This window comes from Ixodes scapularis, unplaced genomic scaffold (assembly GCF_016920785.2).
Source record: "Ixodes scapularis isolate PalLabHiFi unplaced genomic scaffold, ASM1692078v2 PGA_scaffold6__148_contigs__length_123643588, whole genome shotgun sequence".
Classification (NCBI taxonomy): domain Eukaryota; kingdom Metazoa; phylum Arthropoda; class Arachnida; order Ixodida; family Ixodidae; genus Ixodes; species Ixodes scapularis.
The window spans coordinates 57,196,981-57,219,179 of NW_024609881.1; the positions used below are offsets into that span (position 1 = coordinate 57,196,981).

Below are 22,199 nucleotides of genomic sequence, written 5' to 3' on the forward strand. Positions count from 1 at the left end.
CCTAGCAGACAACGAAGCGCCGGCGCGCTCGCAGGAGGGGAGAGAGAGTCCACCACACAGTGCATACACGGAGTTTCGGACACCAGCCGCTATGCGGCGCTCAGGGTATAGGACAGCCGCTGCTCGTGTGTTAGAGCTAACAGAGTCTGCGATAGCACTGCCACTATCACTAAGCGAACTTGAGTTGTCACAAGTCATTGGGCTACCAACCCTTGTGCCGACTCAGTCATCTATGCAATCAATGTGCGCCATTCTTGCACCTTCTCTATCCTCGTACACACTCGGTACGACGAAGATAAAAATAGTCCAAGCGAGTTTCAAATTTAACTGCAGAGGTTGGGCACCTAATGATGGCGCACAATAGCATTGGATGACATTTTACAAAGGGGAAAAACGCGGTGTAACACGACAAAAAACACAAATACAACGCGTCTGCCAAGGCGCGGAGGGGGAGCGGAGCGATGAGCTAGAGCAGCCCTACGGGGGACACGTCATGTCATTCCAAGATGGCAGCGCCCATGCGACGGAGGGTGAGAAGGTCTATGGCTCCCAAAGCTTTCTAAAGAATGGCCCTGTTCGAAGAACCTGCGCGTGAACTGCGATGGGGACAACCCCTGTTGAAGCCCTCCCCTGAAAGTCGAGGTAGCTTCATAGCACAGCTAGTCACTCTAAGATTGCCAACTTGCTGAGGCTGGATGTGGTTTCTTACATCAATTCACTGAGGAAGCTAATGAGTCACACTGACGCTGGTTTTTCTTCTAGGTAGGTACAACATGGCCCCTGAAAATACCGGCTCTTGATATCCTTCAAATCGAGTGTCTTGGGATGTGCCTGCAACACTATTCATTGAACAGGCAGGATGCAGGAAACCCAGCACGAGCTGCACACGGAGACAGCAAGGAACAAGGGAAGCTAAATGACACAAACGCACGCTAAATTAAGTTTCAAGGCTATTTTTGCTTCTATTCGTTATTGTAGACAAGAACAGAGATTTGCTGTTCAAGAAACGCCCTCGCAAGATTGACAGTTGTGACGAATATAACTACAGTAAAACCTCGTTATAACAAAATGGGATATAAAAAACTAATGGATATAACAAAGCAATCATAATTCCCCTTGCTTGCTAATAGTGGGAAGAAATGGACGTTGGCTATAACAAACTAATGGTTATAACGAAATAATTACAACCGCTCCTTCAACTTTGTTATAACGAGGTTTTACTGTAGCGATCTTTTTCGTCCGTCTCTTCTTTTTTTCGTAGTTGTTGCATTTGTTGTATCATTCCTTCCCATTCCCTAGTCTTGGGCACCGTGCACAACTGCCTATTCGTCCCAAAGTGAACTATGATGAGCCTCGTTTGTTCTGCCCCTCCTCCACCTTCCCACAGCTTTGTGTTTTAGCAATGTGAGATTACGTAACACAGAAATCAACCAAGTAGGTTTAATTTATAGGGCAACAATTACAGCAGACAACACAATGTCTACACTGGTGAGCCCTGTCGTCTGCTACCGGCCGACCACAAGCCAGAACACGGTCTCATCTCGCACTGTCAGACCCGTAGTCTGCTAGAACAAACTCTTATTGGCCACACAGAAAAGGCTCTCACCTGATTGGCCTGGCAAACAGTGCAGATCCAGTCTTCGGTGGGCACGTCAGTCAAGGGAGGGTCCAGACAGGCCAGATGGAATACAGCCGGACAAGTCTCGCAGCAAAGCAGGTCTCCGAGCTTGTGACAGACACGACAGTGGTCGTCGTGCTTGGCGACGCCTTCGCTGGTGATGTCTTCCCGGGCCTGCGCCGTTGTCAGGAACTGGTCGCAAAGAAACTCAAGCACGTTCAGCTTGCTCGCAACCGTCGTGAAGGGGTACTCGCAACGCTCCAGCGCCGACAGCATAGACCTGAAATCGGGATCGCTTCCGAGATACATTCGAAGCACGGCGGGCCAAGTCACCGCGTCCACCATGTACAGGTGCACGTTGATGCTGTCTTTGAGGTCCTGTGGGCCGAACTGCGTACCCGCCGCTTCTTCCTCGCGCAGGATCGCGCGGAGGAGCGCGATGTGGGCCTCGGAGAGAAGCGCAGACTGCTCGTCGGACATGAGCGCCACGCAAAAGTCCTCGAAACGGAACGGCGTGAGCCTCAAAATGTTGCGGAAGTGCCTCAGGGACTCGTAGATGCTCAGCGCCCGCATGATGTGACAGGTCGGCAGGATGAGGTCTTCGGATGACTTCGGGAGTGCCAGCGGAGGGATCTCGCGCTCCTGCAGAAACACTGGGCTATGCGGCCGCCGCGTCCATTTGCGCTTGGCCGGGGTCGAGCTCGAGATGGTGCTGTAGCTGCTCTGAGAGTACACGCTGGCGTCGTCGGACTCGTAGCTGGCCACGGACTCACGCTCCTCGTCGTCGTCGTCTTCAGCGCCGCGCTGGTAGTCGCTCTCGTCAGCGCTCGACGGAGCCTCAAAGTCATTGTCTTCTTCGTCGCCCAGGACGCTCTGAATGAAAGTACGCACCTTCTGGGATTTTTCGCGGAGTCTCTGCCGGAGCTGGGGTTGCACCGCGGGGCCATCGTAGGGCCGCAGTTGAAGTCCCACGCGCGAGCCTTGGGCACCGGAACCAGCGTACAGGTAGCGAGGCTTCTTCAGCAAGCTAGGCCTATGCGAGAGTACGGCCGATTTGGGGGGTCGCCCCCGACCCCGCCGTCCGCGTGACGACATCGCGGTCGGTTCGAGATCTTCCCTTGCGGTCTAGAGAATCGCCTCAGCGCCAGCACACGACGCCGAATTTTACCTGGGGCCTCTCGCTTCCCTGGAAACAGTCCATGTTGCTACACTTTGCGGGCGGCCATGATCGCCGTTGAGGTCACGTGACCTATCCATTGACAACGTTGCTTCGCCGTCTTTACATTTGCCGGCGGCCACTCGGTCCGATGCAGCGGGCGACAAGGCGGAAAAAAACACGCGGAATAAACTACACCGTTTTTTCGTCGGCGAGGCGAAAGGAGCCAGGCACAGGTCCGAAATCGCCGAAACGGTGCCCGGACGAAGCTCTGTTGTTCGACATATTGCGTTACCCCCTCTCGGAGAAACGGAGGCTTCTGATTGGTTAAGGCGCCAAGCCGCCATAACCGTTTCAAAACGGCCAAGCCTTTTAAAAAAGCTGCCAAGCGCTACGAGGCCTTTAATTTCGCTTCAGGGCGACGCAGCGGGACGGCGTCCTTTAATTTGCCTGGTCGCATCTCGAAAGCGAAAGGTATCAGCCATAATAAACCGATCCTTCTGTTATCCAAAAATAATGGCCATCTGGACCAATCAGCGACGTGCGTCCCCAAACGAGCGGGAAAACTTACGCCATCTGTCGAAGCGTCTGCGAACTTTTTTTTTTCTCACGATGGCTGCTGTTGCGTCTGCTGCGTCGGCTGTTGAACACGCTCGCTGCCACATGTATCGTGTCGAACCGATTTACGGCGAAACTAGTCCGATAGAGCTGCCGAATTGTATGTACAAAGTCGACTCCGTCTACTGCGAAGCGGATACAAGCGGCATTTCCAGGCCGGAGGTAATTTAAAAACACCATACAGCTCGAATTTGGCATTGTCCACCGACCGTTTACGCAGTTCACGTGTCGATGTCATCGTTACCGACACTTTCGCCCTTTCGCTCCAAATCGTCTTATCGGAGGTTTTTAAATGGTCTTTACAAGTCTCTTACATAAACTGCGAGGGAGGTGGGGAAGCGAAGAGGGCCTCAGCCAACCTCAGCTGGGGAACATAAATTGTCTAAATATAACCACGCTTTTCATTTATTATTATTTTTTTTTGTGTGTGTGTGTGTGTGTGTGCTGAGGAGGCATTCACCCTTGCTGTGGGGTCGCTGGGGAAATCGAGGGACCGCTAGCCTGATCATGTTTTCTCAGCAACAGTGGGTGGTGTGCTTGTTAGTTTCCTGACTAGGTTGCACATTATCGCTGTCACTTGGCTCTTAATTGTATTCTGAACGAAAATGCGAAGTCAATGCTTAGGGGGGGATGTTGGCAGGCTAAAATGCAGGCGGCTGAAGCAGACACGCGGCATCTTCGTCAGCAAGGCTGAAAATCTATTTCTCTCCCTACATCGCTGTCTGATTTCTCTCCCTTGCTTGTAGGACAGAGGAGTCCAGAATTACGAGGCGCAAAAAGCAACGTTCGAGGGATGTTGGACAGGTTTGTAGTGCAGCCATCAGAACCGAAGGGATCCGAGAGGCAGAAGCTAAAGCTAGAGATCGAGGTTCCTGGAGAAAATGATCTCCGTCTATAATCCAGCTACAGCCTAGAGGTCTCAGTCTGAAACTTTGCTGCTGCCTAAAGATCTCAGCCTACAACCTACTGCTGCCTGAAGATCTCAGTCTAAAATCCTACTACTGCCCAACCCCCTACTCGAAAAACAAAGATGGGTAGAGGATGGCAGCTAGCTAGCAGGCATTCATGCGTAAGGGTTGTAACCTTTCTGCTTGGCCTCGCACGCTATCGTGTAAGCACCAATCTCCCATGAAAATAAATTGCAGTTCATTTTCCAGCTCATGAGTTGGTCAGGGAGATGAGTAAGGATGAGAGACTGTCTGAAAGTTGCAGCATGTTCTCCCATTTTGTCCTTTCTTCTTTTCCCCCAGTAATGTATGGTCGCTTTATGTTCTGACAGGGTTCCTTCTGCTTCCAGATGCAGGCTGGCGCTGATGCAGAGCTGGTTCAGCGCCTCGAGGCGAGGCAGGAACAGCTGCTAAAGAAGCTAGAATCTCTGCACTCCGTGGTGCAGAAGACAAGGGAAAGCTTGAGCATCGGCATGGAAAAAGGGACGCCAAGCACCAGACAGATCTCCGCGAGCTCAGTCTCCGCTTTGGTAAGGGGTCATGGATACTCAAAGAAGACATTGTTCATAAAAAGGACCATTGTTGCTTTTCTTTTCTTCTTTTTGTGAGCAAGGTTCATGAAGGTCACATTTGGTTCATGAAAGGGCCATCATGGTATTTTCATGAGCAAGCTTAATAAAGGCCCATTGTGACCTTTTTGTGAACAAGGTTCATGGACATGACATTAGGTTGTTGCCTTTTTATTAACAGAGTTCATACAAAGTCATGTTTAGTTAATGCTTTCCTAAATATGGGGAAATGCCTGTTTTGTGTGGCTTTTTGTGAAAAATGTTCTCCTTGGAAAACTATTAGGTTTACAATACAATGCCATACATAGAAATGAAGCTAAATAGATGGTCTTTTCAACGATGCAACTGTCAAAGCAGAGACGAATTTTAATGCAATATTTCATTCGTCAGACAATTGTTTTCTAAAAATTGGTCCCAACTGGATAAAGATATAACTATATCTTTAAAAAATCTAAAAAACAAGGTTAATTATATTAAATGCATAATGGGGATGTGTGCCAAAAGAATGAGGACAAGAAGACGAGTAGCACACAGGACAGGGCAAAACTTTCAACTGAAATTTATTAGAATACATACAGAAATGGTAAAACTGCACATATTCAAAGAGTATACACCTTTTTCGTCTAGCCTAGCACCCAGCCACGTTGTGCCCCTATCCGGTATGCGTTCCGAACAAAAAGCAAGAAATTACAACCCCTAACAAGTAAAAAAGTATAGAAGGGTCATAACAAGAATGATTGACGGTTGCAATAAAAATGTCAACATGTTCTACTGTCGAGGCGAGAAGAAAGCAATGTTTTCACGCATACCGGAAGTTCCAGAATTGAACATGGCGGCGCCCACGTAGAAAAGGCGTATACACTTAGAATAAAAACCCGAGGAAGGCGGACGGCATTGATGAAGGACAGAGGCTTGGCTGATAAAAGAATGTTTCTTATCGGAAAAGGCTAAAGGAATGCTGACATAGACAGTTGGTCCATGTGATTTTATCATGAAGGCTTCATGTACTTTATGCTCTAGTTCAGTTTTAAAGCTCCCCACAACCTTTGTTCCATGAAATTCTGGGTGGCATTTGCATCTGTCGGAGAGTACAGCCACGTGGCCAGATGGGGATTGCCTAGTGGCAGCTGAGTGCTCTGTAATTCTATGATTGATGCACCTCCCCGTCTCACCCACATACACCCTCCCGCGTGACAAAGGAATTCCATATATGACCCCTATCGCACACTCGCAAAACTTTGTAGCATGACGCTTGTTCCACGCTACTCCTGTCTGTCCTGACTCTCCTGCTTTTTATTTAATATTTTGCATAACATAGAAAGTTTGTTCGGCGCGGAGAAAACGATAGGAATGCGAAACCGATTCACCACTTTTTTCAACTTGTGGGATATCTTAATCACATTGGGCAGGACAACACGTCTGGACCTTCCTCCTCGCTTTGTCAACGTGTTCTCCCCTGCTGAATGTTTTCGGCTTTTTTTGACCAAAACCTCTGAAACATAATGTATATGAAATACAATATGTTTTTCATTTATACAACAAAGAACTCTGCAAAAACTGGAGATTCCAGCTCAAAAAAAGTTTTTGTTCTACCATAAATCTAGTCAACCGTCATGACTCACCTGCCATTGGGCTAAGAAGCTTCTCACAGGTCACCGGAACTGAAATGTAATGACCTGCCTTCATCGTCAGACCCACCGCTGCTGTCCAAGTCCGATAAATCGGCGGAGGATTCGTGAGAATCGCCACGCTTGCGAGCGCATGCCGGACCAGTGGAAGCGGCAATAGCCGTCATGAACGACGACACGCTGTCGGTTTTATGCACGACATAAAAATCGCTGCCATGTAGAAAGAAAACAACCTGTAACAAAGTAGAGAGCTGGGCTGCCTGGTGGAAGTTGAACGTGGTGTAGTGCGTAACAACGAGGACTAAGAGAAGGAAGACACAGTTTAGGACAAGCGCTGACTCACAACTAATTGATTAAAGGGACACTGACAGGGTATTTATGTTCGCCAAGGGTTTTATTTGTACATGACATGAGAGCCCAACTACCCAGAATACAATTTGCGGCTCGAAATTCGTTTTCTTCCCGCCCGAAAATCACCGAACAAGAACAAAGTCATGGGTCATCAAAGGCACACACTCAATATTAGAAATAGAAGAAAAATATGATGCCCATTTTTTGTGGTTTCTAAAAAACTGCAAATACGTTAATTGAAAAAAAGAAAAATGCAAGCCACGTGAGTTCCGGAAACACTCTCCTCCTCTGTATTTCTTCTTCCTCCCCAGTCCAGTTTTGGTTTTGAGCAGTTGCTTTTTTTGCTTTATTAAAAATGTATATGATGCTGTAGCAAAATATTGATTGGGTAGTCTTCTGACACCATAATGGATCGCCTAACTAAAAATTAAGAAAAATAAATGTTGGGGGATGTCAGTGTTCCCTTGATAGTAAAAACAGGAAAACATAAAAGGCACACTTAACCACGCATGCACCATTCAAACTGTCTCATTATATGCCAGACCTTGGCGTATAATTAAAGTTTTTTCACTGTCTCTCTCGTCACAAAACGCTTCATCTTCAAAAAAAAGCTTTTTTTTTTCCAATAACGCCACCGATGGCTTGCTGACACATTGCGCTCCTTAATTAATGATGTGGAAGGCCTCTATCACTTCTCTCGTCACCTTATCTCGGTACCTTCCTAACATAGCCACTATTGTCGCTGAACCCACAATCATTGACACGCCTCTCAGGTTGTGCTTCCCAAGAATATTTTGGGGGTGCAGTGCAAAAATTTTTGGGCCTTAGTGGAGAAGTATGAGCCCTGTTTGAACAGGTTTGAGGCTCTACCAGTGCATGGATGGATGGATGGATGGATGGTGTTGGCTATATCCTATCTTCTCGCTCTGACTCCACGAGGATGCGGAGAAAGAAGGAAGCAAGGCCATTTCCCCTCCACCTCAACAATTCTGCAGGAAACACGAAGTCGCGATTCTTACTCAATCGCATCCATATTTTACAAAAATATGGCCATTTGTTCGAGATATCGCTTTACGAGTGGTGTTTTGGGGTTTGTGGCGCCCCGCTGAACACTCCTTCTACCTTATTTTGTGAAATTCAAACTTCGTTTCACCATCTCTTTTTAAATGTTGCTCTACATTCCATCCCTTATTAAATAATCTACCCCATCAATTTTGTGTATTATCACGCTTCTCGTCTTTCTCCACTAGTCTTCTAACTTCCTCTCTATGATCGTAATTTTTTTCTCCTTTTTTCAATCCTTGCCAGCAAAACTTAGCGTCCGTGCCAAATTCATTACCCCTTCAGGGAGGACAGGGCAAAGCCCCGTGCCCTTCAAGACCAAATTGCTCTAGCATCTTGCTCTCACTATGGCATACGGCATATAATGTGTCTAGATGTGCAGTCGGTGGCCCAGATTAGTCTTGAGCTGTCATGTCTGTTGTACCATATGAAACAGTTCCTTCACTTTGTGTAATTCGGTTTATGCCAAAGGTGCAACTAGGTAATGATTGCGGGTGTCTGAGATCTTGGCCCATGCGCCTTTCACGATTGAGAAGACCAAAATGAGAGTTGTCAATATCTCACATGTGGAAGTGACTTTTTTTTTTTTTTTTAAGTCTGGAAGCATTACTGACATCTTCCTTGAAATGTTTGTTTTAACTAAACGGTGCCAGTGGAAGACAACCGAGTTGACTGACATTTTCGGCCTCTCATGTTTTTGGTCACATTCAATATGCCACAGCCTTAAACAAAATGTGATTTTTTTCGTTCCATTAAAAACGGGCTCGGCACGTTGCTGAGTCTTGCGAGGGTAGTGGCTTCTCTTTTTAATTTTGGTCAATTCCAAAGTTAAAAATGTTTTGTCGGCCAACTAATTACAAGCCTCCAGGAAATTGTACTTCAGTACTATACAGTGCTCACCAAACTTGTCCAGAGCACGCAGACTGTCTCATCGTGTGGGAGCGCTGTCCCGGTGGCAGCCGAAGAACTGCTTTACGGCGTAGCGCTCAGTGGATCAGCCCGAGCAGGGGAGGCCGCTTGCTGGACCAAGGACACCGCAACAATGTTACTAACCGGCTAATCTATACTCGTCGCCTCTTTTTCTCGCGGTGATGCGCAGGTCTATGTCGAAACAAAGGTTGGTGGGATGATTCAGTAAGTAAGCATTCAACGTTTCTACCGAATGAGGAGAAAAGCGGAGATTACTTCGCAGACGAAACTGCTGTGTTGTCTATGGTCCAGCAGCGATTTCGCGGCCTTCAGTGAGCTCCCCCGGTTTAACTGTTCTATTTAGCGCTACGCCATGGGCCAGTTCTTCGGCTGCCACCGGGATAGCGCTTCCGAGAGCTAAGACGCCGTTCACGTGTTCCGGACAAGATTGGCGAGTACCGCACAAACATTCTAGGCACTGGTACCGAGAATACCCCGATTTAGCAAAGATGTTACTTTGAAAACAAACCAACTCTACTATAGCGGAGTTTTACGGTGCATTCTTTTGCTTTGCACCGACGCACCACCGCACTCTAACACGGACGCCGTCCCGAAGATGCAGTCATCGTCATCGACTGCCCCGGGCGGAGCTCCACCTTTGGACGTGGTGTTGGGGGCGTCGCCCGGCAGGCCCCCGTTCAGCGTGTGGCCGCTCAAGAGGCTGCTCGGCGAGCGGAGGCGGGTTCTGCTCAGCTGCCACACCCACTCGTCGGTGAGCGGCCTGCCCCAGCGGATCGGAGACCTCGGTCGACTGGAGGCGGGTGGCGGCGGTGACTCCAGGAGCTTCTACGACCTGGTCCTCACCCTCGTGTGGAAGCAAGGTGCCGTGAAAACGAGCCCGTCCCGCATCGACGGCTTACGGTCACTCCGCCGTTGACAGACGGAAGATTGTTTCGTGTCAACCGCCTTCCGGTGTTGCTCTGTCGGTTAATGGAAGATTGGCGTTTCACATTTCACTTCGTTTTACCTTGCGTCCGGTCGTGGCAGAGGACACAAGGTAAAACGGAGCGCAACATAGCATCCGGTGCGGTTGGAAAAATAAAGTGAAAGGGAGTGTGAACTTTGACGAGCAATAAGCCACCTACGTCGATGAAAGTACTACAATCCGTCATGCATTATTTTTATGACCACCGAGACACCGGAAACACTTTGATTTAAAGGAGCTTCTAACGCGTTGACGCGAGGATTGAAGTGGCCAGACTCCCGTCGACCCCCTGAGTCTCCGACGCCGTCATCTTCAGAACCGTTCCTCACGGTCTCTCTTTGATTTTGGTTAGATTCTCTCGTCAAGTAATGCAACATCACGGTGAAAGCAAAGAAAGCTTTGGTAGCTTATCGATACCAGGATGTAGTGCTTCGTGCAAAAATGAAAAATATAACTTTCTCGGTGTGTCCGAGGACCCTGAACCGTTTGCGGTCACATTCCGTGTTGATGCTTTACCGGCTAGGACTCCGTTGATCGACCAGAGTGTGGCTCTGTTTGTGGATTTCTGGCTGATTTCCTCGCTGTTTTTTTTTTCTTTTTTTTCTTAGTGGAAAGGGACTGTGAGATGATGGTGAATCCTTTGCTGCAAGTGGCCATTTCCGGAGAGGTCAATTTGATCAGGTGAGTTTGTTTGCACTGTCGTAGTAACGTGCCGTGTTAAGTCCGTATTTCTGTTGTTTTAAGGAAGGGACATGGCCTCAGAATTAAAATTTTTTCTGAAAAAACATTTTTTTTTTTTCAAAAATGATATGCTTATGTTTATTAACTTTCAGAGAATGGTTTCAGAAACTTTCCTTTATAAACATGCAGGATTTATTTCACAATAAATTATTTTCAACATGTCGGCAGCCCTCCGAGTCAGCAGGGACCAAGTTTTTTGCGCTTTCTATTTAGCGATGCTTCATACACGTTTAACATAGCCAAAACATGTCACCCTCTTTGGAAGTGCCTTTTACTCTAGATTTAGCCCATAGAAGCTGTCAAAGTCTAAAGGTATCAATGGCCAGGAGAACTCTAAACATCCAAACAGAAAAATTCCTGAAAATTTGGTATGAGCAATCTTATTGGTTGAGACCTGAAACAGGGTTTATGATTGGTCCTTCCTGGTGATGTAATATTGTGCCATCTTCAGTAACACCCTTTCACAGTATCTTTCACTTCTGATCATATTCCCACTTTGCTGCTCTTCCCTAGTATGCTTTGCCTCCTAGTTCTTGCCAGTTTTTCTGTCAAGGAATGCCTGCTACAAAAGTTATCTTGCCTACAAATGACACAAACTGGTAGCTATTGCCAGGGGAACAACAAAGTCTCAAAGAGGAAGGTGCCAACAATGCCCCAGGTGAATTTTGCCTACCTCGGACTCGTAGAAAAAAAAGAAACCTAAAGTTGAAACTTCAAATGCATTTTTCTCAATTTCACTTTTTGGCAGGAAATGTGGTATGAGGACATTTGGCATTTTGAAAGTTTATAGATTTGACTCGGTGGTGTCCTGGACTGAAATTTCCTGAGGAACAAGTGAAAGTACTCATAATCAGAAAAGGCTAAATTCTTCATGACAAAAACTGAATATTTTGAAACACAGAAATATGTTAAAATCTTTTGCCCTTTTTGGCTGTTTATCTAGAACTGCATCTTCTACAATTAATTTTTACCTTAACTTGCGCTATGGGTATTCTGGTTCACATTAAACCAAACATTTTGTGGTTTGCAATTAGTATTTTTTTTTAAATACATTTCCTAATAAAGTAACTTTTTTTCTGGAGCTTGTTAAGCATAGTATGATGTAGAATTGGCCTACAAGACTGAAACTTTAGATGTCATCAATCCTAATGGGGTTCAAATCACCCTGAAAGTTTGAATCAGTTTGGTTGAACGGTTCAGAAGTTGATCCTCCCAGGCCATGTGCCCCCTTGAGAAAGCAGCTGGCTGGTTTTATGGAAGGGTAAAAATCTTGGTTATTAATAACAGAATCTTTTTTTTTTTTTTTGCAAGCTGATCAGTTACTAGTTGTGTTATTTCTAAGTGCCATCGAGGCTACATCAAACTCTAAACAAAAAAAAATTGTTTTTTGTTTTTAATGGTTTGGGTTAGAAATGTCTCAAAGCTCTAAATAATTTTTGTACAAAACTGTAATATTTGTGCGACATGTTAGTATCTGATAAAGTGTTCTCACTGTTGTCATAGTGCCTTTGATTTTACATGTATGAAAACACCACATACTTTTTCGTGTGGCAATAATCTGCCAGATCATTGCCATGGCAAATGTTGTACTATATATAAAATCATTCTAGGTGTCAACCGAAATGTTAGAAAATGCCCATCCAATGGCTATAATATTACTGTCCTCAGTTATCTTAGTCAATCAATCGTTCTAAGGCAAGCAGCAAGCAAACACAACATCCAAAAGTTACTTTTTTTTAAAACAGCCGATTAGAATCTTTGGCCATTTTTATCCCTCGCGTTGTGATCTAACTTTAGACTTGCTTTCTCGCTTCATGAGCTTTGTGTCGCTTACATAACTATTCCCGACGGTCTCAACTTGCCTCAACCTCGTGTTTTGCACTCTGTTGTCTCTCATTTTGTCTTCTCACCTGTTTTGGCTTGCCATCAACTCTATCTTGTCTTTGGCCCTTTGTTCACAGCTCCTGCTGGCTTTTACATACATTGACAGGGAGTAATGGTAGTGTTTGTTTCCCATCGTAACATTCAGGTACCTTGGCCGCCTTCTGGACCCATCTTACGAGAGCCTCGGACCGGTGGAGGCCACAGAAGTGGACCACTGGTTGGACCAGGCCCACCACGGACTGCTACACGGGAAGAACAAGGAACGCCAGGCGGTGCTCAAGGCCCTCAATGCGCAACTCGGGAACAGCCCTTATGTCCTCGGATCTTCGCCAAGCCTGGCAGACATCGCACTTTGGAGCGCAGTGCTGCAGTTGGATCTTTTGTCTGGAGCGCCGTCCAACGTCAAGCGGTGGATGAAGACGTTGAACGAGGACCCTAAGTTTAAGCTGCCGGAAAGCTGCCTAGTACCGGAAGTCATTTGATGAAGCTGATGGCCCGTGAACGCTACACATTTTCAAATGTACAAGGACCGCAATACTGTGGTTTTTGAAGTTAGGGTGGCGTTTCTTATTAGTCAAGTTTTCGAAAGACAATGATATGTTGCCTGCTGATGTACATTAAAGCTTGCACATCATTCTGCTCATTGTTTTTGTTGGTTTACATCAGTTCTCCTTGGTCACCCAGGAAGTTGGAGAGTATAGGTAAGCGTGCCCTAGGCTAAAAGTTGTGGAACCTTTCTATATCTCGCGGAACTTTCCTTCCCTGACGTCCAGAAAATCGCCCCCCCCCCCCCCCCTCACAATGTTTTTGCAAAAAGAAAGTTGAGAAGCTTAAAGCTGTTTAATGCTAGCAAGTGTGGAAAGAGATATTACTATTACTTATTGCATATAGCTAGGGTCTTTCGGTTGATTTCAGCTGCTTCAAGGAGTGTCCAGGATACCTGGAACCTGTAGGTGGTCATTTGAACCTATGCCATAACCGAAGAACTTGTGCGGAGTGCAAGTTCGTCTGCTTCTTGCACAGGGGTTGCGATGATGTCGGAATGCCAGGCCCTTATTGGATGTTTAAAAAAAAATAGAATAGTGGGTAGACTTAAAGGCATCCTGCATTGAGGTCTACCCGCTACCCTTACAATCAGCCAATCGAAACTTGGCATTGTTCTGACGTCGTCACAACTACTGTGGAATGTTGATACTGCGCAAGAAGCAGACGACTTGCTCTCCCCATAGGTTCTTGGACAATCAACATTTCGTGGAGTAGCAGTGAAAATAGTGACGGTCCATCAAACTAATAGTGGGGAAGGCAAGACAGTAATCATAAGCCAAATGATTACTTTTTTCTTTTTTTTGCTTTTTACGATGATGTATACAAGAAATGAAAGAAAGCGTACGGCTAAGAGTGGTTCGAGAACAAATGTACAGTTGGCAACGTTGGAAATGGGGCAAAATGTTTTTCTTTAGCGTTTTTTTTGTTTTTGAGGTGCATCATCATGACAAGGCATTTTATATGTGTTTTGTTTTTTTGTGCAAGGCTTGTTCATCGTCTTTGAATCGATAAGATACTATCGGGCAGGCAATGAAAGACGCTGTCATTTTGGTGATGCCGCGGCACATGCGCCAGAGCGCCAGAGGAAGGAAAACTGTGGGCGTTTCCCATGTGTTTGGAAGCTGTCAAAAAGGGCTGTTCAGGCCGCGAGCGCGTTTACTTCGTGCTGTCGTCGGAGGTGAGCTTTGCTCATCATTTCCATGTCAACTTTGTCTCTAAATGTTCCTCTCTGTGATTGTTCGAGTTTGTTGTAAACTTTGTTAATTTGGATGTGTAGCTCACGTATGTTTTTCTGTAGAATAACGTCGGTGCTTAGCACGAGCTTGCTAATCAGCGAACGACCCTTCTGCAATCTATGCCCGTTGCAAGGATTTGTTGCACCTTTTTTACTTTGATGTTACTTTAGCCTTACGTGTACTTCAAGTTTTATCTGTATTTAGTTTTCTTGCAGGGCTAGTCGTGTGAACAACTCATTTTGTTCTAGGGTTCGCTAAAACATTTGGGAGATAAAGCAAGCAGTTCTTTGTCAATGACATCATGTCCTGTTAAATGCAGCACTCGGGAGAGCGGGATCGCGGACTACAAAGTTCGCCACGACCATGGGGACATCGAAATGGGCGTTCCTGCTGGCCATTTTAACCTGCATCGTCGCCGTCGTCGATTGTGCCGACGAAGACTCTGATCTCGAAAACTACTTCAAGCAAAAGATAGACACCTTCAAGTTGCGGCTCCACGAGGCATTCGAACGAGCCAGAATACAGCGCCACAAGCGAACCGCCGGCGGATATAACGGTCCTGACGACGCTGGTGAGTTTCGGTTTCGGTTTTGGAGCGCGCCGCGTTTCACCCAACGATGGACTGCAGTGGATATGCTACCAGTCATTCCGGCCAATTTAGCGGTGTGAACGTATCGCACAACCACGCGTCTCCTGCATCGCTGTGGGTGAGTCGCGTGGCACTGACACGACGTTCGATTGGCCCCCAATGGCTCGTCGTGCCCGCTGCGGTCAGTCGTATAGGTGAGGCGGAACTCTAATCTTCAATTATTTTTCGATAATTTGCTCGGACTACAGTTCCCGTTGCTATGGGATTAAGTGGGGGTGGGTCATGCCCAGTGTTGGCGGTGACCATTAGTGTGGTCACCGCCAACACCGCGAACCGCACTTTAACACTCGAAAAGCCACGTGCGGCTCGCGAACCGCAGTTTGGCCACCCCTGGTATAGACCAACAAAGAACCGAGACGACCAAGACACGCAGCACTAGCTAGAGAATTTTTTAATGTTGCAACTCGCACCAGTTGCCAAAATCTGGACGACCCGCGCATTCAGAATGTTCCAGGCAAAAATATGGATGGAAATCAGGCTGGAAAGCATCACAAGTTGTCACAGGCACTTGTTTAGCCAGTCTGCCCGTGAACATCAATTACGTCACTATTCTTGCTTTGGACTAGCACCGTAATCAGTTACTAATCGCTTGTGCTTGATTGAGAGCCACTGCATTTGGTGCAGAACATAGTTTTCTTCCTGCTCTGGACAGTGACAATAAATTTGAGGGATGTATTTTCACCCACAAAATTGTATTTAATTACAATTGTATTTGAAATACTCACATTTTAGTATTTAAATACACGTGTCAAATACATTACCCAATTTGTAATTAAATACATGCGTCGAATACATTACCCAATTTGTAATTAAATACAAATGCAAAATACAAAGTATTTGAAATACGTATTTCAAATACTTTTATTGAAGTACTGCCCATCCCTGGTTGGGGCGATAGGTGGGACGCCGCAAAACCGAAAACATGGAAAAGGAGTGCACAATTTAACACGGCTGACGAGGCCATGCAACTTCTCGGTTCTCATTTCCTCTCCTCTTTGCTTCGTCCCCTCGAGCAAATGTTGCCTCAGGCTGGGGAACTGAAGCGAGGAGAGAAACGAGGCCGCTTCCCCCCGTTCTTGTCTGTTCCAGGAGGATCGTGACATCAGTTCTCGCTTTGTCGTGCCCTTCTATTCCAAATATACGGCCATCCGTCAGATACATCGATGTACGAGTGAGGTTTCGGAGTTTGTAGCGTCCCGTTCAACGTTTCTGCGGCCTCGTGACACCAAGGCACGAGCTTAAAAACGTGCTTGAAAGGCTTCGGTAGTGCTGTACGCGGAATACGTGAACGGTTTGCTAAAAGTTCCCAATTTTTTTCAGTAACGTAGTAATGCACCCGTTACATTTTTCAAAACGGTAACAAGTTACGCTTCAGTTACTCATTTCAAGTAACTGGTAATATTAAATAACTTGTTGCATATTATTTCTGACATAAAATAATCACTTAATTTTTTTCTTGTTTTTAGAGACAAGTCATGTGCATTCTTGTGTTTTCAGCATTTTACCTCTAGTTTTTTCTCACGAGTATTCAGGTGGAACGTAAAAGTTTCTGCATGGGCATAATATGTTTCTTGAAATATGCCGATTATCTATATATAATATACCTATAACCTCAAAGTGAAAGGTTTTAATTTACATATTAAAGTAATGCGGAAGTAACGTGAGTTAATTTTTATCGGTAATGGTAATGCATTCTTTTTACTTTGAGGTAACAGGGTTGCAACACCCTCTTATTGATTCAAACTCCAGGAGGCCGCAGGCCGAAATATCAGAAGTTTAAATTGCATAAGACGTTGGTAAAGTTCGAAGCAAATAGTGGTTTTGGCCGAATAATTTCTAATCGAATAGTTTCTCCAAGCCTTTTACTACTGTTGTACTATGCTTGAATGAAAATTCAGCTGAACTCGTGAAGGTGGCTTCTCCACCTCTAAGCTCGGTTAGTTTGAATATAACTATCTATGAAGTGTGGCCTGTGAAAGTCCAATGCCTACATAGGGGTCGCATATAAATGACAGACACCATAAAATTAAACCTAAGGAGGCGCCCAGCTGTTGTAATAAAGGGAATTTATAAATCTGCTTGTTGTATGCAAATATTCTCTCTTCGTTTTCGAATTGAACCCCTCCAGAAAAATACAAAAAAAAAGTATGAATAATGGAAGCTGATTGTCAGGACTGTTCTGCTTGCATAATCATGGTAAGTTAGTCGCATGGAGTGCGCTTCCCACCGAGCACCCGTGTACTGTGGAAAAGCAATGACTTTGAACTCTGCGGGTATCGCTTCCCCGCTGTAGAAAGGTGCTTGTTGAGGAGCGCATTCAACGGGGGCTAACCCGCCGTGGTGAACAAATAGTATGAATTAAGCAAAAATGCCGTTTCAATTAAGCAGCTTATAAATACATTGAAAACGGTGGGACAACCAAAATCTTATAATTTGTTTGAATTGACTGGAAGTATAAAATGTTAGTTTGAATTATTGCAAGTCCACTGTGCTTACTTTTTTTTTTTTTTTTTTTTTTTTTTTTTCGGTAGCTTCTATTATTTGGTCGTGCCAGAAATAGATCCAGGAGTTTTGAGTTTTATAGGGTTTTTCTTTTGTTTCAAGTAATGTTTGCCTGTCTTGCTCATTCTCAGTTTTGAGTGTGGGTTGGAAACTCCCACATTTTGTCACAGTCCTTCGGGCATCGGTACATTCTTTTTATAACTGAATTGTTTTTTCTGTAGTGATTACAGTGATAGAAGGCTGAATCTTGTTTTTCAGCGCTTCCTCAGCAACACCTGAGGATTGTCGGCACGCGTCCCGCTAACCTCGGCGTCCTTTTCCCGAACGTGACTTATTGGGAGCCAGTCGACTTTAATAACAACAAGCTTGTGCTGGTAGCTACCCAAGACGGAAAACTGAGACTGCTTCAGTGGACCAAGGGCATCTACGCTCCTTACGCCACCCTGGACACCCGTTTGACCACTATAAAAGTTAAGGTAAGCAAAGACTTCTCGACTCCTCTCCTCCTCATCTTTTCTCCTATTGCAGTTCATGAAACAACTTGAACGCTTTCATTGTAATTGTCTTATGAATGCAGTACTTAAAGGGACACAGACAGGGGACTTATGGTCGCCAAGGTTTTTATTTGTACCTGACGTACGGGAGTCCAACTATCCTGAAAAGTTTGTGGCTCGAAATTCCTTTACTTTCCACCTGAAAACCACTGATCAAGAACTGGCCGGTTAGTCTCGCTCACTCTTTTCCTTGGTCACGGGCAGTTTTCTGAGGTTTCGACGCGACCACCAAATTTAATCAAAGTCGTCGGTCACTGAAGGCACACTCAATATTAAAAATAGAAAAAATGACACCCATTTTTTTGTGGCTTCTAAAAACTGCAAATACATTGAGAAAAATGTTGCACACCCATGTGACTTCCAGTAACTCTCTCCTCCTCTATATTTCTTCTTCCTCCCCAATTCAGTTTCGTTTTTGTTGCGAGCAGTTGCATATTTTGACGTTATTAAAAATATATGTGATGCTGTAGCAAAACAATGACTGGGTTGTCTTCTGACATCATTATGAATCACCTGGCAAAAAATGAAAGCATTTTGGGCGGTGCAGTGTCTCTTTAAAGCTAAAATATTCAAGTAGTAGTCAAATATGGTGAAGTGTCTGAATGTTTTGTTAATTTTTCACTGTAAAAAGGTAGGTTGCAACTTATCAAATCCCTCAACTCTCTGCTTCCCTGCAGTTAACAGATTTGTCATTAGATTACAGCCTTGTTTGTAAATGTAGACTTGACACGAGTGCGTTTTTAAAATTTTAGAAATGTTGAAGATATCTTGTGGGCTCTATGCCTATACGTGCCATTTTCTTGCAAATCCACTTACTCATAAAAATATACTCTTTTATGCCTATTTTTTTGACAACTTGGAATATAGGCCGCTTGAAATTTAAAACTTGCAATTTTAATTCAAATTGCATGTTGCTGTTTTAATTTAAATTGCATGTTATATGAAGCTCTGCCTCAAATGCGATCGTTGCCTTCTGCCGGGCTTTTGCTGCGCATGCAATGAAATGTTATTGAAGTCAGAATGATCTTGTTTAAGGCCATCTACACTCGTCAACTGGGTTCGTACCCTGTTGCAAACGTCTGCCAAACTTTTGATGGTAATGCTGAACTCGTGATGGTTGTCTTCAAGCTTCCGCTTGTCCATTTCTAAGCCAAGCTAAGTTTAGTCTAATTTTATTTGGACTGTGGCCTCGGAAAGTCTAACGCCTACATTGGGATGGCAGGTAAACAACACATTTGACATCAATTAAACCCAAAAAACCCACTCATTCCTAATCAAGATTAATAAATTTTCTTGCTACATGCAAGTATCCTTTCTTGAACTTGAAAATGAAGACCATCACTAATGATGAATGCAGGTTGTCAAGGCATCTCTGCTCATCATAATCTTGCATGATGGCCAGTTTAATTTTGAAAACTTTACTGCAATGTATATATCAACATTCACAATGTTTACACTTCTTCTTAGACACGCCAGGTGTAGACATGCACAATCCCACTTTGAAAGTGTGCTTTTCTCTATAGTGCACGGCTGCAATATTTATACCTTTCAAAGTCTGGATCGCAGTGGGTTTGCCCAGAGTCGTGTATAAAGCCTGGTCTATGGGAGGAGCAGGCAGAGCCAGGGCATGCACCAGGTGCAGATAGAGGGCTTGGCATGCTCTCTTGGCCAATCAGAAGCAGAAAAGAATCTCCTAGCGGTTGTAGCGAGAAACAGTTTTAATAAGAGCATAAGGGTTAAATGTAGATTCTTCATGGCTGAAAATATGGTGCATATGTTTTGATTATGATCATGCAGAAAGATGTACGAAACTAATGTGCCGCTCAAACTGTTTTGCTTGGACAGCAGATTCTTTGCCCTTGGCGCCTGGCATACGGATTAAGTCGATCGTTCCTCTAGTTGCGCTTTTCCATGCACTGCAAGCACTGGTGCACTGCGGAGAAGTGACATCCACGGAAACGTGCTCCGCGGGTGTTGCTTCTCTGCAGTGCACCAGTGCTTGGTAAGAAGCGAGCTCAACGGGGCAAAAGCCAAAGATCGAATAGCTAATTATTCAAAACTATTAAAAAATTTTAATATTTGCACAATCCTGTTGTAAAACGAAACGAGTAATTGAAGAAGCAAAACTCCGATTTCAGGCATTTGCGTATGGAGAGCATCTCTGGCTGGTATGCCTGCACCAGACTCGTAGTCCCAACGACCAGTTTGTGCGGCTGTACCAGCTTAGAGGAAAGCAGCTGGTCACCAAGCAAACCATCACATTGGGAGGAGAGTCGGACATCGACGTCGTCCGGGGCTCCACGGCCCACCACCTCGTCACTTGTGTCTTCAAGAGCCTGTCTGGCTCCGGCGTGTCTTACGACGGGAAACTCGTGTAAGACTATCCACAACCTCAATTCCGTATTGTTTTCCACCTTGGTAAAACTGCATTGTGTAGTGCCAATGTGACTCAACTAAAGCTCGAGCTATTCGTCTGTACGGTGTCCTCAAGACATGGGTTGATGCGTCCTCTTGATGTGAAATGTTCTTGTGCGAGAGATGTGGGAGCTTCTTGACAAATTGCCCGCTTCATGCTCGGATGTAGTAAATAAAGCTCCAGCTTGTTACTTTAAATACTACAGCTGCTTTTCAAAGTGTCTAAGAGGCTCAAGCAGTTACACACATGCTCCAAGGCTCGGTTCTGTTCAATAACGTGCATTTCTCAATTTGAGGCACTGGAGTTTGTTTCCCAGTTATACATGCAGTCATGGATTGCTTGCTAGAATAATCTAGCTGTTTGGCATAATGAATTGGCATTTGGTTGACCCAGACTAAACTTTTATAAAGCATAAAAAAAAATCCTAAACGTGATGCATAGAATTGAGACAGTGAGTTTCTGGACATGCAGGCAGTGACTTGATTTGTTACCTGAACCATACAGATTGTATATGCACTCAAAATAACTTGGTTACTGGTGAGAGTTCAAAGCGATTCCAGTAGATGTCTAAAATTAACAGAAATGGAACTCGGACGGTCAATAGCTTTTGGTGCTCGGTCTTTTTATTCATCAATTCGTAAATGTTGCTTAGGTTTATCGGGGTTTTGACTTATTTTGAGCTTGGTTCGGACTCTGATTGCGATGCTTCGATTTGTTCCAGCCTTTACGAGTGGAAGAACACCCAGTTTGATGCGGTGTCCCAGCACTCTGTGGTTGGGGCGAAGTCTGTGGTAGCGTGGAGTATGGACGGTCCTCTCTTCATAGCACTGGCACAACAGCGGGACAACGAGGGGGAGCTCTTCATGGGCTCGCCGGTCTTCATGTACAACCAAAGTGAGTGTTCCCAGATTTTTCTCTACTGCAACAACACCGAATTAATGTTCTTGTTCAGTTGTAAAACCATTAAATATTAAGAAGGGTACATAGTTGGGCTGGGCATTCGTTGTGGAGAATAGAAGCGCTAAAGATAATGGACGAATAGAATACCTAACACCACAGAGCCAGACGTTTACTAATAAAAAAAAAAGAAACAAAAACATGTGCACTTTGTGGTGTTTGTTATTCTTATATTTTGATGGTTTTAGTGCTTTTATGTCGGAGGTGAAATATTTACTTGCAAGTCGCAAGGCTGCACTGCCTTAGTTTGCTAGACAGAGTTCAACAGACTTTCTGCTAAATTACCAGAGCGCTGAGGAACATGTTGCTGGCATAGTTACCCCTGGTGATGTCCGCAGCAGTAACTGTTCTAAAGCAAACGGCCCTTTGCATGTGCATTTGGCATTACCTTTTCTTCGTTATATTTACTTTAGATCTTTCATGCAGACTAAAAGTCCGTGCAGCATCTATACCTCTGTTCCCAGCATTTGTTTTTTAGTGCTTGAATAATTTGGTGTACCATTCATTGTTCGAAAAGACCAATCGGGCTACTCGTTCAGCTTGGGCCTATGTGTAGGCTGATCAACCTAAAGGGAGGTTACGTCAAATTTCTGGGAACATTTTTTTTTTGTCTTCAACGAGCGCAGAGTTGCCTTCTATGGTTTGTACTGCAGATTACATCACACTTTCACATCCCATAGTCTTTAGAACGAGGCAGACCTATTTTCACCCTTCCTAAGCGAAGCGGCCTCTGCATTGGAGACACGGTTGGTTAAATCGGTGTTGTGCAAATATTCGAATTTTCGAATAGTAGTTTCGAATTTGCGCTATTCGATGTTCAATTCGAGATGAACTTTGATATTCATACTTTCCAAAGTGTTGATTGGGGCGAG

General features: G+C 45.0%; 3 protein-coding genes across 6 annotated transcripts in view; 2 read left to right on the forward strand and 1 right to left on the reverse strand.

Annotated features, from left to right (window-relative positions):
* The window catches only part of LOC8043238 (nucleosome-remodeling factor subunit BPTF), a 98,523-nt gene extending 95,433 nt beyond the window's left edge, over nt 1-3,090 (reverse strand). The window contains exon 1 of the mRNA XM_029989921.3: nt 1,607-3,090. Coding sequence (XP_029845781.2) covers nt 1,607-2,713 — 1,107 coding nt within the window. The 5' untranslated portion in view covers nt 2,714-3,090. The remainder of the gene's footprint in view (nt 1-1,606) is intronic.
* Nucleotides 3,068-13,107, forward strand: LOC8043237 (aminoacyl tRNA synthase complex-interacting multifunctional protein 2). 4 transcript variants are annotated; one of them, XM_040205938.1, is made up of 6 exons: nt 3,895-3,931; nt 4,139-4,196; nt 4,672-4,869; nt 9,475-9,739; nt 10,452-10,524; nt 12,614-13,107. In XM_040205938.1, exons 1-6 carry the CDS (start codon nt 3,900-3,902, stop codon nt 12,948-12,950), a joined length of 963 nt encoding a protein of 320 aa, XP_040061872.1. In that variant the 5' UTR covers nt 3,895-3,899; the 3' UTR covers nt 12,951-13,107. The 4 variants fall into 4 exon arrangements, with proteins under 4 accessions (XP_029845783.3, XP_029845782.3, XP_040061872.1 ...); XM_040205939.1 differs by having other exon boundaries at nt 4,690-4,869; XM_029989923.3 differs by lacking the exons at nt 3,895-3,931; nt 4,139-4,196 and adding an exon at nt 3,068-3,554 and having other exon boundaries at nt 4,690-4,869.
* Nucleotides 13,108-14,095: 988 nt separating this feature from the next.
* The window catches only part of LOC8043269, a 37,743-nt gene continuing 29,639 nt past the window's right edge, over nt 14,096-22,199 (forward strand). The window contains exons 1-4 of the mRNA XM_029989930.3: nt 14,096-14,820; nt 17,659-17,876; nt 20,093-20,328; nt 21,092-21,264. Coding sequence (XP_029845790.2) covers nt 14,613-14,820; nt 17,659-17,876; nt 20,093-20,328; nt 21,092-21,264 — 835 coding nt within the window. The 5' untranslated portion in view covers nt 14,096-14,612. The remainder of the gene's footprint in view (nt 14,821-17,658; nt 17,877-20,092; nt 20,329-21,091; nt 21,265-22,199) is intronic.